The sequence below is a fragment of the Capricornis sumatraensis genome, chromosome 13 (genome assembly GCF_032405125.1).
Source record: "Capricornis sumatraensis isolate serow.1 chromosome 13, serow.2, whole genome shotgun sequence".
Lineage (NCBI taxonomy): Eukaryota > Metazoa > Chordata > Mammalia > Artiodactyla > Bovidae > Capricornis > Capricornis sumatraensis.
The window spans coordinates 68,645,290-68,663,816 of record NC_091081.1 but is presented as its reverse complement, the minus strand read 5'-3'; the positions used below and the strand labels follow the sequence as shown (position 1 = coordinate 68,663,816).

General features: G+C 40.0%; 1 protein-coding gene across 2 annotated transcripts in view; it reads right to left on the bottom strand.

Moving 5' to 3' along the window:
• Positions 1-692: 692 nt before the first annotated feature.
• Positions 693-18,527, bottom strand: part of PHACTR2 (phosphatase and actin regulator 2) — a 140,472-nt gene continuing 122,637 nt past the window's right edge. For both annotated transcript variants that reach the window (XM_068985162.1, XM_068985163.1), the window contains 2 exons: positions 11,930-12,006; positions 693-1,043 (listed from right to left, as the gene is read on the bottom strand). In XM_068985162.1, the coding sequence (XP_068841263.1) occupies positions 1,028-1,043; positions 11,930-12,006 (93 nt within the window). In that variant the 3' untranslated portion in view covers positions 693-1,027. The remainder of the gene's footprint in view (positions 1,044-11,929; positions 12,007-18,527) is intronic.

Below are 18,527 nucleotides of genomic sequence, written 5' to 3'. Positions count from 1 at the left end.
AACACCTGTATTTTGCTTAAGTTTAACTTTGGATTCAGACTTTCTAAAAAGGTGCCATGATTGTAGATAGTATCTTCCTTAAATCAAGTAGGACTGTTTCAACTTTGGAGATAATTAAGCTAGGGAAAGACCAAATGATTCGTTTCTAAAGCTTGCTACAGATTTATAGGGTCACATTACATCTTTATTTCCAGTCCTGTTATCCTTGTGGAAGATTGGTATGTTAGGTAAGGAGTATTTAAAAGAATGTAAAGTGTGTATGTATAGCTATGCTACTTGAAGCATGCAACAAAATTTGGGTAAGCATGCTTATTAAGAGTCAGTAAAAGCCTCTTGCATTTAAGAAAAAGATACATGAAAACACTCAGACTTATTTCTGGCAACTGGATTCACTGGCACAATGACAAGAAAATAATGGTACTACGCTGTACCAATATAATGGTGAAACAAGAATATTCTTCTGGGATCAGGTCTAAGAAATCCACATTGAGTGATTAAACTCCCAAATTCCTTAATAAGTTCTCAATTACCCAAAGCCTCTTCAAAAATACATTTATGCTTCTATTTCCTTTTTTCATTAACGTAATGAAGTATTTCTCTTGCTTTCTGATTTTCATCACCCCCCCCCCTCCCCCCCACCCCCACAACCCTTTCCAGTGCTCAGAAATTCCATTCCCCATTCTTTAACCCACACTCTCAAATGTGGTTTTCTGGCAACAGCGATTGTCTTCTGCTCATCTTCTTTGATTAAAACTCCTGATGAAGAATAACTGGCATAAACATGGTGTCCCTTACCATCAGTCCACATGCTGGATAGCAGGGCTGCTGAACAGCCGGGATGCTGAACCATCCCCTTTGCTTGTTGGCCCACCCGGGCTGTACAAGTGGGGAGCACTTTCCACACGCTTCCTTCACCACAAGTTAAACAGAAACACACACATTCAAATCCCAGTGCAATATCAGGTTTTCAGGAAGCGAGGCTTCCCCGCAAGATGATCAGTCTGTTTCCCAACAGTCTCATGCTTCATTATGGACGATGAAACCTGAAATACGAAACAGAAACTCTGTGATGTGGTAGAGAAACACAACTCTATTCAGTGACGTGAATATGGTACAGTCATGTTTAGCATCCCCAACCAAATTACTGTTCTCTTAATAAATTACTGTCATAACAGAAGATCATTATAAATGTCATGTGGGAAAACAGAGACAGCTCTGTAAAAGATGCTGGTTTTATCATCTGAGATAGAGAGCAATCAATACACAAAAACATCACTATCTTGAGGGTCATGTTCTAACCTATATTGAACAAAGTGAGATGTTTCATAAAGGATTTGGTTACACCTGAATTGTCATTACAAAAAGGAAAACACCATCATGTAGTCGATTTCATTAGCTTCAGCTTCTCTTCACTTGCCGCTAAAGACTCCAAATGTACTTTCTATACCTGAATTTTCAAACACCTCCCAGGCATTTCCTTACAAATGTTCCACAGGCAACATGCTAAGCATGTATACAGATATACAAATTATCTTTCCTTGTGAACCTGCCTTTATGCTTTCTATCTTGTTAAATGTTATACCTTTAAAAATACTTTCAGTCTAGAAGCCTAAGGTTGCAACGTTCTCCCTTTCACCCTCCACATCTCATTAATCACCAAGTCCTGCCCCAACTGCCTGTCTCTGGATTCATTCAAGCCTTCACCACCTTTTGCTGAAATTACCAACGATACTAACAGCATGCTAGCTAGCTGGCTGGATTCATGCCCCTCCATGAGAGTTCCTAAACAGTCCTTGTGATTTTGTAGCCCTCTGCTTTTGAACATGTTCCTAATACTGCAATCACTCCCTTCATTTTCCATATATATTTTCATATCCAAGATCAAGGTTAAAAGCCATCTTCTCCAGAAGCCCTTATCTGATTCACTTCTTCAGCCTACTTCTGTGATTCCACAATTATACAATTCTACTTGGTATTTCACTTATCTTGCCTATTCTCATGTTCATTTGTTCAAGTAAAATCTAATGTTCATCTGCCCAGACTCCAAATTAATTTCCCTCTCAGGCTCATAGACTGGGAGATCAAATCTATGCTCCACACTGTCACTGGCATTATTACCATAAATACTGACCCAATCACCCTAGATCTTTGTTACTATCATTGCACTGTTCCCCACTATTGATAAAATTTAAATTTCTTAAAGTGATGGCTGAGGCTTTTCAGGGTGTGGCCCAACCCATGTTTCTAACTTCACAACCACTCCCTAAATTCCAATCATTTGCCCTCCTAAAGGCTCTCCACTTTTTCCTTTACCCTTATCTTTCCTCCCATCTCCATCTCCTACAATCTTCTTCTATGAGTCCCCAAACTCCTTTTTCCTCCACCTCTCAGAAAAGTAATAATTGCTTCTATTCTGTGTACCCACAATACTTGGTTTATACCAGTCACTGATCATTGTGTATGTGTGTGTGTGTGTATGGGTGTATCTCCTTTTAGACCGTGAGATGCTGAGAAAAGACTTGGGCTTACTTTCATATACTCATAGAATACAATATCTAGTGTACGGTATTACTTAATAAATGTTGCTATGTTGAATCAAGCATTAAAAATGAAAAATTAAAGACATAAGAACAGATGAAACAAGATTGGCTATAAGTTGATAATTGGAGCTATATGAAGGATGTACGGAGCCTGGGACATGACGTTACTTCGGCATGTTCGACAGAAGTCAAAATAAAATAGGTTATACCAAGTTTTCCAAAATGAGCAAACTCGTCGTGATTCAAGTAGGGATGTGTCCACCGTGAGTTCAATTCTTGACTCTATTCTGTCCACAACCTTGGGCAGGTGTGTGAACCTCCATGTTCTACAGTGTTACACAGGGACAACATGACTGTTTCAGTTGCCTGAGCTTTATTCCTGCCCTCTGATCAGGCCAAATCCTTACCACCTCAGGCCTCTTGCAGCAGCTCTCCCCACTACATTAGCTGATACCCTTAGGGGAAGTGTTTTTCTCTCCCCAAACAGTGCTGACAACTTCCTCTTGTCATTTAAATCACAGAGTAAGTTTAATTTCCTCAAGAGACCCCGTTCATAGCCATTCTATCCATATCTACCCTCACTCTTGGCACAGCGTCCTGTTAACGTTTTTTTTTCATAGCACTTAGCACTGTCTGAAATGATCTTTTTTTTTTTCATAGCACTTAGCACTGTCTGAAATGTCTAGGGACTTCCTGGGTGGTCCCACAGCTAAGACTCCGTGCTACCAATGGAGGGGATCTAGGTTTGACCCCTGGTCAGGGAACTAGATCCCATGTGCCGCAACTAAGACCCAACATAGCCAAGTAAATAAATATTTAAAATAAAAAAGAGCACCCACCCTTTTAAAAAGAAAAGAAATGATTATTGTCTACTTGTTCATTTACTTGCTAACGGTCTGTCTCCCTCACTACAACACAAGCATGTGCGAGTGAGGACTTTGACATGTTCTAAACTCCTAGGGTCCAGAAAAGTATGACTCACTCTGTGCTCCATAAATACTTGCTAACACATGAACGACTGAGTACATATATACAGGTGCACTTGGTTATTTGATTACTTGTTCTGTAAGTAATTCTATGTAACTGAAGAGTTTAATCATGAGATTCACTTAACATTAATTATAGGAAAGTGAAGTCGCTCAGTCGCGTCCGACTCTTTGCGACCCTGTGGACTGTAGCCTACCGGGCTCCTCCATCCATGGGATTCTCCAGGCGAAAATACTGGAGTGGGTTGCCATTTCTATAACTGAGTAATATACTAATCCATGATAACCCATTGCTGTCTAGGAAGAGTCAACTATAACCTGAAGAAAAACTATGGAAATTGTATAAAAATGTCTCAAGAGCAATTGAAAACCTCTTAAAATCAAACATATAAAATGTGAAAGAAAGGCAGATAATAATAATACCTAACGATTAAATTTGGTGCCACTAGCAGTAAAGAATCTGCCTGCCAATGCAGGAGACATGAGATGAGGGTTCTAGCCCTGGGTCGGGAAGATCCTCTGGAGGAGAAAATAGCAACCCACTCCAGTATTCTTGCCAGGAAAATTTCCATGGACAGAGGAGCCTGACAGCCTACAGTCCATGCGGTTGCAAAGAGTCACACGTGACTGAGCACACACATTAAATTCTACTATGTGTAATCTTCAAAATAATCCTAGAGGTAAGTACTCCTGTATCCTTGTTGTAGATATAGAAACTGAGGCACAGGCACAGGGATGTCAGTCATGTACTCAAGCCAGAGAGCTTGAAGGCCAGGCTCTAGACTCTGTATTCCTAACCTATGTGAGACTATGAGATTAAAACATGTCTGTCTATGCATGCGTGCATCCTAAGTCTCTTCAGTTGTCATCCATGCTTTCATTCAAAGGGTACTTTTGTTGCTCTCTGGGTAGAATGGAATGGAAAACATAATCAGTTGGATTTCTACATTCACTGTTTTGATCAATTCTGACCAGAGAAAAATCTTGGTCTGTATTTCCAGGCTACACTTTGATTGTTACAGTTGTCTCAAACACCTTTGCCTTTTGCCACACAGCGAACTAGATGAAAATGGGCTCAGCACAAACTTTCTCAATTACCAGAAAAAGCCAGGCCAGTGATGCCCTCGGGTGGGGGGCGGCAGGGAGAGTGAAACGAGAAGCAGGACAGAGGAGCACCACCCACACCACGAGGAGGGAGGGAGGAGGAGCACCGGGAGCCCTGAATACACAAACATACCGCACCTGCAGGATCTTCACACCCTGACCGAGCAAAGATCCCTCTTTGCTGGATTCATTTCCCCCCCCGGGAATTAAATATAAACTCGTCCAATTTAGCAATTTTCTAAGGTCTCTCCAAATTTGCAGGACCAATCATTCCACAGTGTCCTAATCTTCACTTGGCCTTGGGTTCCAAGAACAAGAGTGGGGAAAGCTGACACAAGAGGCTTTCTCTTCAATCAGTAATGTCTCTGGGAGGAAGATGGTAAAGTAAGAATAGGGTTGGGTGAGACCTCCCAATGCAAGGGCTCTGGGTTCGATCCCTAGTCAGGGAACTAGATCCTGCATGCTGCCACTAAGATCCGGTGCAGCCAAATAATAAATAAATAAATATTTAAAAAGAAATTGGGTTGGGCAACAATGGGAGTAGCCAGTGGACCAGATAAGATTTAGAACCTTTTAAAACCCAGCATTTTCCCGGAAAGTGTCTTGCTTTTAATTTCCAAAAATTAGCAGGACACTACAAATTTTTTGTGTGTTTTTCTGCAGACACTATTTGCCCATGGATCCCATTACAGAATGAGTTCACAGACGGGATTTTGTTGGAAAGTCAGGCCATCAGCATAGCGTCTAGACTGGGGAGAAGACGACAACTAACTAATACTCTGAATGCGGTAATATGCTGACAAAGCTGGGGGGTCAGAACTGTAACCTCTCCTTATAAGCACTGCCCAGATCTGGTCAAAATACCCATATATTTTCTTATACTATCCAATCAGAAAGGAACATTTATATCCTGTTTAAATTAGGCATCTTATCTTCAAAATCCACTCCAACATTTTATGGTTAGAGGTGCTGAAAATGCAAAATTATTCTTAAGTTTGGTACCGCTCAGTGGTTTGCATTCATTTTGAGGTACACGAAGTTCAGCTTTACCTCCGGAGAAGTTTGCCTACCTGACAGAATGACAGTTTGGCTTTAGGCTTCAAGTTGATGAAGCAATAAATAGCATTACTGTGCCCTCACGATACTTAAGCTTTTCATCTACCCTTTTTTCAGAACTTTCCTGAAACTCAAACTTGGAAGCTATCTATATTTTCTTCGTGTTAAAAATGTCAATAATTTTTTTTCTTATATTCATACTTTTGAGAGTGAGTGAATAGAAGCAAAAAACTAACTTTAAGTCATGGAATTCAGGTAAAAATAACTCTTTCCCCTAATGGCTCCTCCACAAATACGTAAAAATTTCTTCACCTTCCTATAAATTCAGTTCAGATAATATAAAATATGAAATGTCTCTCTTACTGTAAAACATTACTTTCCTGTACTCTCCTAGTTGATATATTCAGAAATCCTGAGTAATTAATTTCCTCTTTATTTAAAAGGGTTTAACGGTCAAGGCACATACAGTTATGCTAAACAAATGAGGAGGTTCTCCTAGACCATTGCTCCTTGTTCAACTGAAGTCAGATCACATGCTGGATGGGAATTCGTGAGTCCGAATACGAAGCCATGCTTACAACTCCGGTGGTCTAAGCGACATTTTGCAATTCTTTTCAGTTTCTGTCCAGGTAGCAAAGAAATGGAGCCCTCAAGAGAGCATCTCTACAGAAACAGCCTTCTCATTCTCTGTGGTGGTAGTGGTTTAGTTGCTAAATCATGTCTGATTCTTGTGACCCATGGACTGTAGCCTGCCAGGATCCTCTGTCCATGGGATTCTCCAAGTAAGAATACTGGAGTGATTTGCCATTTCCTTCTCATTCTCTGTGGAGGGCCCCTAATTAATTTTTTTTTTTTTTTTAATTTTTGGCCACACTGCACGGCATGTGAGATCTTAGTTCCCTGACCAGGAATTGAACCCTTGCTGCCTGAGTGGAAGCACAGAGTCTTAACCACTGGACCATGACGGAAGTCACTGAATTAATGTTTATTGAGGTCACAAGTATAGTTCTTGCCATGTCGAATTTTGATACGCCTGTGTAGAAAGCTCAAAGGGTAGTTTAATTTATCTGTAAATCTACATAGGCTATAATAGCTCAAGATGGCACAGAATGAAATAATTACTGTATTTTAAAAATATTTATTTTTAATATTTATCTGGCTGCACCAGGTCTTAGTTGCAGCATGCAGTATTATTTTAGCTGTGGCATGTGGGATCTAGTTCCTTTACCAGGGACTGAACCTGATTTCCCTGCATTAGGAGTACAGAGTCTTAACCACTGGACCAGCAGGGAAGTCCCTAGATAATTACTTTAAACACACACACATGCACAAACACACTTCTCAACATAACTACATTAGGGAAACTTGAAAAGTAGAGAAAAACTCCCTATAGGTCCACTCTATGACACACCATTAAGAGTTGATTTTTTTCCCCTTAAGACTTGGCATTACTTATTTTTATCTATCTATTCATTTATTTTTATTGAAGTAGAATTGATTTATAATATTGAGTGTGTTTCAGGTGTACAACAAATAGATTCAATCATATAAAGACTTTTTTCAGACTATTTTCCATTATAGGTTATTAAAAGATACTGAATATACTTATGTTATATAGTAAATTATTGTTATCTAGTTTATGTATAGTAGTTTATATATGTTAATTCCACACTCCTAATTTGTCCCTTCTACCCTTTTTTCCCCTTTGGTAACTACATGTTTGTTTTCTATGTCTGAGTTTGTTTCTGTTTTGTATATAGGTTCATTTGTATTTTTTAGATTTTGCATATAAGTGATATCAGATAATATCTGTCTTTCTCTGTCAGACTTACTTTACTTAATATGATATTCTCTAGGGCCATCCATGCTGCTACAAATGGCAATATTTCATTCTTTTTATGGATGTTTTAATGTTATTTCCCAATCTTTTTCCTATGCATCTGAATTTTAAAACAAACCACTGCTACATACATATACTTTAGTCAGTATCTGGATTTTTCCACTCAACATTATGCCAGTAATCTCTTGAGGCCCGTTTTGATTCTAAGAGTTAGCAATTTAATAATTCTTTGCTTAATATATTAAGCAAATAATATAGAAACTAATAAAATTATATAAGGGGCTTCCCAGATGGCTCAGTGGTAAAAGAAACCTCCTGCAATGCAGGAGATGTGGGTTTGATCTCTGGGTCAGGAAGATCCCCTGGAGGAGGAAATGGCAACCCACTCCAGTATTCTCGCTGGCAAAATCTCATGAACAGAGGAACCTGGCAAGCTACCATCCCAAAGAGTCAGACACACTGAGCAGCTGAGCACCCAGGCACACACATGCACCCACAGAGAATTATACGTATGAAAGCATTATTTTGCACACTCTAAAAATGTTCTTGTTTACAAAATTCGATGTTTATTTTTTAAAGCAATATTCTCTTTTGATTATAAGTCTGATACATGTTGACATTTTAAAAAATTTGGAAAACAATATTCAAAGGTTACAACTAGTCATAGATCCTACCATTCAGCTGTAACCATTTTAAAGTTTAGTTTTTTATGTAAAGTCTTTTCAAACAATTTACATGTCTTTATAATTTAAAGAATTACTTTGAAATTGTAGAAATCCCATTTACTTTGGAGAGGGAAGTGGGTTTTTTTTGCCATGGTGATTTCTTTCCAAAATGCACTGGCCCTATTTAATAGTACAGTGCTCTTCAAATGGTCTTTTGGGGTTTGAACAGTGGACCAGGTGGGCAGCTGCTGGGGTGGGGAGAAAAAACAGTATGTGGCTGGACAAGCTGAAAATGTTCTGAAGAACAGAGGTTAGAGCTTGGTACCTTGCAAGCCAAAGGATGAACTCTTATACGGGCCACTTATCCTCATGCTTCTCATATGGCCCTAGAATGCAGTTCAATTTCTTTTTTTTTTTTTTTCTTTTATTTATTTAATTTTAAAATCTTTAATTCTTACATGTGTTCCCAAACATGAACCCCCCTCCCACCTCCCTCCCCATAACATCTCTGTGGGTCATCCCCATGCACCAGCCCCAAGCATGCTGTATCCTGCGTCAGACATAGACTGGCGATTCAATTCTTACATGATAGTATACATGATAGAATGCCATTCTCCCGCATTTCAATTTCAAGAGCTATCTGGAGAAACAGAGAATCAGATGAAGGAGTGGACCTTTCCACTCTAGATGGATGGGCTACAATCCATCTTCAGGTCAAGCGTTCAGAGAACGTACTCATGACGGAGTTTTTAGAAGTGTCTTCGTGGTACACCAATAGCAGGCATGTCACGGTAGCAGTGCCAGCACACTACTCATGAAAAACCACCATGCTGGAAACCTCACTGATAGAAAGACAACTTCGGAAATGGATCCTTCATTTTTTTAAAATTTAAAACCATGTTCAACAAGGTGATACATTCTCATGTTTCAAAAATCCAAAAGGTTCAGAAGGGTAAGTAGTGTCGTCTCCCCACCGTGCCTGGCCCCTAGTCATCTAATTTCCCTCCTAGAGACAACCAATGTTACCAGCTTTTTATGACTCTCTCCAGAGATACAGAGCTAAGGAAGGGAATGGGGAATGTGGGAATGGGTCCTCCTAGAGTTGACTAACACATCACTATGTGGGAGATTATCTCTGGATAAAGAGATGCCTGGACAGACGAAACAGTGCTGTCTCAATCCTTTTATTAACCACCCTAAATCCGCAGGCAGCTAATAGGTTTAGATTTTGAAGGGAAGGCTTCCTCTTATAAGCAGATAATGCCTGGCACTAATGAGAAAGGCTAATAATTGAGTTGCTCTATGTCGGGTTCCAATTAAAGAGCCAGGTCATGATTCATGGCATGTTTATTCCCTCTAAGGATGGCTGGGGCTAAGAGCACCATAATCTTCCATATGAGCAATTTTCTAAATGTAAAACATTATCATGTTTGTATTATTTTGATAAGACTCAGCAGCATTTACCAAACCTCTTACTGTTTAAAGAAATACTGAAAACAATTTGAAAATCATAAGTATTATTTTTATAAGTTTCAGAGCCTAAATATATCTCAACCATAATGCAACACTAATGATGTAATATAAATTAATGGAAAAATACCAGGAGACATTTGCTTTACTGCCAAGTTTTAAAGAATACCTAAGCAAGGAATATTCATCTCAGTGATATGAACACTTTTTCCTTCTCTGGAAATTTAATTCTCTAGAAAATGGAACTGTAATTGACTTGTGTGTGCTTAGTTGCTCAGTCATGTCCGACTCTTTTCGACCCCATGGACTGTAGCCTGCCAGGCTCCTCTGTCCATGGGGATTCTCCAGGCTAGAATATTGGAGTGGGTTGCCATGCCCTCCTCCAGGGGATCTTGCCAACCCAGGGACTGAACCCAAGTCTCCTGCATTGCAGACGAATTCGTTACAGTCTGAGTCACCAGGGAAGCCCAAGCATACTGGAGCGGTAGCCCATCCCTTTTCCAGGGGATCTTCCTGATCCAGGAATCAAGCGGGGGTAGGGTGGGGGGTCTCCTGCATTGCAGGCAGATTCTTTACCAGCTGAGTTACCTGGGAATTATATTTGTTTCAGATATACAACATAAGTGATTCAGTATTTTTATACATTATGAAGTGATCACTATGATAAGTCTGTTACCATTTGTCACTGTAGAAAGTTATTACAAAATTACTGACTATATTTCCTCTGCTGTCCATTACTTTGCTGTACATTACTGGTAGTTTGTACCTCTTAATCCCCTTCATCTAATTCACCCACTCCTCCACCAATGTCTTCAAAGACATTAAAGAGTGTTAACCACTACATTGTGGGAAACACTTTTAAAGCTTACATTCATATCAGCTGTTACCAAAAAAAAACAAAACAAAACCCATTGCAGATACCATCACACCCTGATGTAAGGCTGCTTTACAGAGGCTGTTTCTAGTTTTGGGATCAGTATTTGCTTTCCAGAAAGATCTACCATGGTATTCTTCATGTAATCATCTGTCCCAGTATGTTTTTTTTTAAAACAATTTAAGTTTCAAAGTAAGGAGATCAAACCAGTCAATCCTAAAAAAAATCAACCCTGAATACTCATTGGAAGGACTGATGCTGAAGCTGAAGCTCCAGTACTTTGTCCACCTGATCACTGGAAAAGACCCTACTGCTGGGAAAGACTAAAGGCAAAAGGAGAAGAGGGCAGCAGAGGATGATATGGTTGGATAGCATCACTGACTCAAGACATGAACCTGGGCAAACTCTGGGAGATAGTAAGGGACAGGGAGGCCTGGCATGCTGTAGTCCATGAGGTTGCAAACAGTAGGACACCACTTAGTGACTGAACAACAACAGGCTTCAAAGATTTGACTGACATGCAAATTCCTTGAAAAATCTTATAGAACATCTGTTATGTATATATAGCAAAGGGGCTTCCCAGGTGGCTCAGCGGTAAAGAATCCACCTGCCAAAGCAGGAGATGCAAGAGATGGGTTTGATCACCGGGTTGGAAGATCCTCTGGAGTAGGAAATGGCAACCCACTCCAAGATTCTTGTAGTGGAAAAGAAGCTTGCCTGGAAGATTTCATGGACAGAGGAGCCTGGCGGGCTTTAGTCCACGGGGTGGCAAAAGAGTCAGACACGACTGAGCACACACACACACACACACATATAGCAAAGCTCTTAAACCCATACGAGAGAAATAAACAGAACACCTATGAAGTACGGGGGTCAGACTATATGATCACTCAAGCCTCTTCCAGTTTTAGCAGCCTGTGAAACTGAAGTGTGTTGGCAGAAAAAATGGTAGGACTATAGTGAGCTTCTGTGGCATCAGTAAAAATCAGATTCCTTTCTAAGCTATGCCTTCTAAAAACTGAGCTTCTACCCTTTCTAAGCTATGTCTACTGTGAGTCCAATGTAGACATGTCTGTGCCCACACTGACTTTCACCAGCATCTGTTCTGGGCATAAAACTTCAACTGAGTCTCTTTAAGAGCAGAATAAATGATGCTGATGCTTGTTTTTTGGACCAGAATATAAAACGAAGAAAGAAACCAAAACACAGCCGTCTAGAATGATTCAGACTTCTTTGGAAGAAAACAAACAAAAAAAAAGGACTTAATTTCAGAAATGTTCACTAGATGGTGTTGTGCTAACCTATATTTTTTAAAAAATTAAATTGTGATGAAATACATGTAACATAAAATTTACCATCTTACTCATTTTTAATTTGCACAACTGCATACCTACCTGGTAAACTGTCGACTCTCTTCATGAACTTCCATTTCTGTGCTTTTAAATTCATTTAGTTCTTTCCTTATTGCTGCCTAAGTAGGAAACAATAGACAAACAGAATTTCTAGTTAGAGCACACATTTCCTCAGCATATATAGAATCAATGAAGCAGACATTCTTTTATGAAGTCTCTTGAAGAAAGGAATTTCGAGTTCCTACCTCTAAAGATGGGATAAATGTAGTATCGATACTACAGCCAAACAAAAACCAGGACAGATCTCTGCAAGTGTCACTGACAAGGCAGAGAGGAAGGGGGCCTTTGCCAAACCCACCCTGGGGCCTGATCTATGAGTCACACGCCTACCGCATCCTCGATGACCACAAGGATAGTACAGGTCATGAGTTTTTCTGAGAAACAGTATCATTTTCCTATGAAAGTTCTGCATTTCATACCACCCACAGCAACATGGCTTTGACAAGCTGCCACAGAGCTACAGAGAAGGCAATTGCTATTTATTCTTTGGTATTGAAAGTTTAGACAATTAGAATTAAACATTTCAGCACAGCACTTAAAGCCACTCAAAGAAAATATCTAGAAGAATGCTGTTTCCATTATTATTTATTGAATACATCATCCAAGCCATGTACATGCTGGGGTTGGAAGAGATGCTTACAGGTTGAAAAGCTGAGATACTCATTCAAATGTTAACACCGGTTATCACTAACAATACTGGCTAGATCACGGATGGTTTTTTTGGTTTCAATTTTATGCTTATCTTTATTTTCTAATTTTTCTATGAAGAAGATTTTTTTTTTTTTGGCTGCTTGAGATCTTTGTTGCTGGGAGTGGGCAGATGGCTCTAGCTGTGGCAAGCAGGGGCTACTCTCTGGTTGTGGTATACAGGCTTCTCATTGTGGTGGCTTCTCTTGTTATGGAGCATGGGCCCTAAAATGCACGGGCCCAGTAGCTGCAGCTCACGGGCTTAGTTGCTCTGAACCATGTGGAGTCTTCCTGCAACAGGGATCGAACCAGAGTCCCCTGCATTGGTAGGCAGATTCTTTACCACTGAACCACCAGGGAAGTCCTTATGAAGAAGTTTTGTAAATGAAAAAATACTCATAAAAGCATCTTCAGAACCTCTGAGAAACGGACTTCTCAGCTGAAACACAGAATGAAGTTACAAACCACGGTGATAAGAAAATCTACTTTGTGATTGGGGGGCTTCCCCGCGAACTCATCAGGTAAAGAATCCACCTACAATACAGGAGACACAGGACATGCAGGTTTGATCCCTGGGTCAGAAGGATCCCCTGGAGGAGGAAATGGCAACCCACTCCAGTACTCTTGCCTGAAAAATCCCACGGAACCTGGCTGGCTACAATCCAAAGGGTCGAAAAGAGCTGGACACAACTGAATGACAGAGCCCAGAATACACACTTTGTGGTTGGAAAATGATGTATTTTAGAAAAGGAGAAAAACAGAAGAAATCCCTGAGGCTTCTCTCTGGCTTTGTCTCGTCGCTAGCTATCACTCTGCAATATATAAGCTTTTCCCCAATGCTGTTTTCAATCTTATGTTTATTTATTTTTTAATGTGGACCATTTTAAAATCTTTATTAAATTTGTTACAATATTGTTTCTGTTTTTCTATTCTGCTCTTCTTTTTCTTTTTTAATTTTTATTTTTACTTTATTTTACTTTACAATACTGTATTGGTTTTGCCATACATTGACATGAATCCACCACGGGTGTACATGCGTTCCCAAACATGAACCCCCCTCCCACCTCCCTTAAATCCTACAGTCACACATTGTTTTTCTCTCCAAATCTATTCCTCAGTCCCTGTAGTTTCTATGAGGAACCTGAGGCTGGGAACTGTGGCCATGGTTCTTGCCATTGGCTTTTGAAAGAGGATGAATCCAGTAGAGAAACATTTCAGGGCCCAAGTTCCCTGTGATAAGAGTACATATCTTGTTTCACAAATGAGATCAACAGTAAGGACACTCTTCTTTACTCACTGTAAAAACTGATACCCAGAACCAGGAGCTAAAATAGTGAAGAATGGGGCTTCCCTGATGGTCCAGTGGCTAAGTATCCACCTCACAATGCTGGGGACACCGGTTTGATACCTAGTCTGGGAAGATCCCAAATGTCAAGGGGCAACTAAGCCTGCATGTCACGACTGCTGAAGCCCACGCTTAGAGCCTGTGCTCTAAAACAAGAGATGTCACCACAACAAGAATCTTGTGCACTGCAAGGAAAAATGGACCCCACTCACTGCAACTAAAGAAAGGCTGAGTTCATTTCAGCTCATTTCAGTCGCTCAGTCGTGTCCGACTCTTTGCGACGCCATGAATCGCAGCACGCCAGCCCTCCCTGTCCATCACCAACTCCCGGAGTTCACTCTGATTCATGTCCATCGAGTCAGTGATGCCATCCAGCCATCTCATCCTCTGTCGTCCCCTTCTCCTCCTGCCCCTAATCCCTCCCAGCATCAGAGTCTTTTCCAATGAGTCAACTCTTTGCATGAGGTGACCAAAGTACTGGAGTTCAGCTTTAGCATCACTCCTTCCAAAGAAATCCCAGGGCTGATCTCCTTCAGAATGGACTGGTTGGATCTCCTTGAAGTCCAAGGGACTCTCAAGAGTCTTCTCCAACACCACAGTTCAAAAGCATCAATTCTTTGGCGCTCAGCCTTCCTCACAGTCCAACTCTCACATCCATACATGACTACTGGAAAAACCATAGCCTTGACTAGACAGACCTTAGTCGGCAAAGTAATGTCTCTGCTTTTGAATATACTGTCTAGGTTGGTCATAACTTTTCTTCCAAGGAGTAAGCGTCTTTTAATTTCATGGCAGCAGTCACCATTTGCAGTGATTTTGGAGCCCCCCAAAAATAAAGTCTGACACTGTTTCCACTGTTTCCCCATCTATTTCCCATGAAGTGATGGGACCAGATGCCATGATCTTCATTTTCTGAATGTTGAGCTTTAAGCCAACTTTTTCACTCTCCTCTTTCACTTTCATCAAGAGGCTTTTTAGTTCCTCTTCACTTTCTGCCATAAGGGTGGTGTCATCTGCATATCTGAGGTTGTTGATATTTTCTCCCGGCAATCTTGATTCCAGCTTGTGTTTCTTCCAGCCCAGCGTTTCTCATGATGTACTCTGCATAGAAGTTAAATAAGCAGGGTGGCAATATACAGCCTGGACATACTCTTTTTCCTATTTGGAACCAGTCTGTTGTTCCATGTCCAGTTCTAATTGTTGAGCGCAACACCAAAAACCCAACGTAGCCAACAAAGAAACATATTTAAAACAGCAAAGACTCTCTATACTCATCACCAATTAACATCTATCAAAAAGCTTCCCTTCATCTACTCAAGTGTCCACTGGTAGATGAATGGATAAAGAAGATATAGTATATGTCCCTACATATAGTATGTATGTATACTATACTACATATAGTATACGCACACACGTATACACACACACACACACAATGGAGTATTACTCAGCCATAAAAATAATGAAATCTTGCCATTTTCAACAACATGGATAGACCTAGAGGGTACTATGTTGAGTGAACTAAGTCAGACAGAGAAAAATAAATACCGTATGATGATTCATTTATATGTGGAATCTAAAAAAACCAATGAACAAACATAACAAACAGAAAACAGATGCATAGATACAAAGAACAAACTGGTAGCTGCCAGGGGTAAGAGGGGTAGGAAGAAGGATGAGTAAAATAGGTGAGAGAGATTAAGAGGTACAAACTTTCAGTTATAAAATAAATGAGTCATAGGGATATAATGTATAGCACAGGGATACAGTCATTAATATTGTGACGACTCTGTACGGAGACAGATAGGCCCTCTTACTTCAAGTCCCACACTCTTTCTAATAAAATGAACTCCAGGGCCTATGTCATCCACATAACTGTCTCAGATCTCTACACTATGTGTGCTGGTTATAATTAGAAATGCCGAGTCAATTACAGGCAGTGAATATGATGGGAAATTACAGGGGCTGGTTATTTGAAAAGATACATCAGGAAGATGTGACTCTAGGCAGTTAAAGGAATGCAATACTCATTTAAAAAATCTACTGAAGAAAGACCACGGCTTTATTCCACAAGTTACTCCCTCTTATCATTTAAAGTTTCCTGAGAGAGTTTTGAAAGGAAAAAAAAGTAATTAAATGTCCTCTATGTTAGGAAAATGCATGGACAATAATCTTAACTCCTTTCTATACAAATGAGACAAGAATTGAAGTCTAATAATTATTCACATAAGTATAAATGGCACTGATATTTTTTTGAGTTGTTTTTTTTGTGTGTGTTTGTCTGTTTTTGGCCTCACCCTGCAGCATGTGGGATCTTAATTCCCTGACCAGGGATTGAACTCGTGCCCCCTGCATTGAAAGCATGGAGTCTCAACCACAGGACCACCAGGGAAGTCCTGGGACTGATATATATATATATATTTTTTTTTTTTTGAAAGATAATGGGACAGGAAGAGGTAGGCAGAGTTAGTGGGATTGGAGCCTGAATGGTGCTGAGTTCTATCAACCATGGGAAGTCATTCAGCCAAAACTAGGTATTTCTAAGATAGAAACAAATCAAGCCCACAGAAGACAGTACTGGCACCAAGTAGTAATTTTTGGTACCATGAGAATTATGAAAGGACAAAGGAAAAAAACAAAAAAGACTGGAACTAGGTTTAAAACTGATGACTGGTTACTTGTGATGACTGGTAACAGAACATCTATTTATCCCTCCCAGTCCACTCAAGGGTCAGCCTGGCCAGAGGCAACAGGTGATTTGCTGAATACACAAACCTTGCTGCTTTCTCAAATAACAATCTGTGAAGCCAGGATGAACTAGAACTCCCATCAGTTTCATGTCTTTTGTTTATTTCTTTGATAAAAATCTGATATTTAACATGGAGAGGATTTCTTGACTACTCACCAAGATCAATGCCATGGGTAGGTAAGTATACTCAGCTGTCTGGGTAAGCACGAACAAGCCAAAGAATATCTCCGTATGGCATTAAAATCTCAGTCTTTCCTAGGACCTGTTTAGACACTGTATCTCTGGAAGGGTGGTGTGTTCTATTCATTCTTATGTTCCCAGCATTTAAGATAATACTTAATATATTAGGAGGTTTTTAATAAATGACTACTAGGTAACTTGTTGGACAAACCCATGTATCATCTGAAAAATTCTGGATTCTCTTTCACTGGATACATTTAGACTAGACTGTAAACTGAGGCTTCAGTGAGTAGTGAAAATGTCACCAGTGGGGAACAAAGCTTAAATTATCAAGCTTGACCATGAATATAATACTGGTAAGAGTTACCATTTACTGATGAGCTGAAACTTCACAAATAACCTACCTAATTCTTAAGATAGATCTAATTGGATCTACTTTACTAGTGAGGAAACCCAAGTTAAATGCCTTGGCCAAGGTCAAACATCTACCAAGTGGCCAAGCAGGAATCAAATCCATAAGCACCCAGCTCTAAAGCCTGCCCTCCCCACCCATGGAGCTTCCATGGCCAATCCCAGGGAAATGGCAACTGCTGTGTGAGCCTTGGTCTTCAAGCCAAGCTGATGGCCTTCTCTGGCTCTACTTGTCACCTTAGGGTTCATCTACCTCAGCACAGATACTGATATAGGCCATATGTAGATTACATAGGCCACATATATCTTACTATATGTGTATTTGTTTCTTGTGCTCTACCCAAGCACCGACTCAATGGACATGAGTTTTGAGCAAACTCCAGGAGATGATGAAGGGCAGGGAAGCCTGGCATGCTGCAGTCCATGGGGTTGCAAAGAGTTGGACATGACTGAAGTGACTTAGCAGCAGCAGCAGCAGCTGGTGGCTCAGATAGTAAAGAATCTGTCAGCAATGCAGGAGACCAAGGTTCAATCCCTGGCCTGGGAAGATCCCCCTGGAGAAGGGAATGGCTGGCTACCCACTCCAGTAGGCATGCCTGTAGAATTCCATGGACAGAGGAGCCTGGTGTGCCATACAGTCCATGGGGTTGCAAAGAGTGACTAACACACACCAGATTTATGACATTTCCCAGAGCACCTGGCACAGTGTTTTCATAGACTGGGCATTGATTGGTTATTGACTAATTGACACTGATCCCTTTTCTTTATACTTGAAGTTCAAAGAAATTTTAAATGCAAAGTGGTATCTTAGTGGGGCTAAGAAAATAGCACTAACAAAAGAGAGAGAAAGGATGGCTTCTTTAGCCTGGCAGGAAGTTCAATGTTTATTCTGAGAGCATAAGTAGAAATATTTACTTTCAATAGTTTTTTTTTTCTTTAAATGGGATATATAGTTCAAAAGCAAAACTTCTTAATATGAAAGGTAAATACAAGTTTTTATTATCAATTAACTAAAACTATATTATTATAAATCTTATTATATATTATGAAATGTTTTAAGGTAAAAAGCAACAGAAATCCAGAAATGATTTTTATAGTAATGATAATTAGCATACATTTTCATTCTAAAATAAAATATATCCTAAGACTGTTGATACTTTTAGTATCTCTGGGCAATAAGTAACACTTCACTATACAAATCTTTTAAC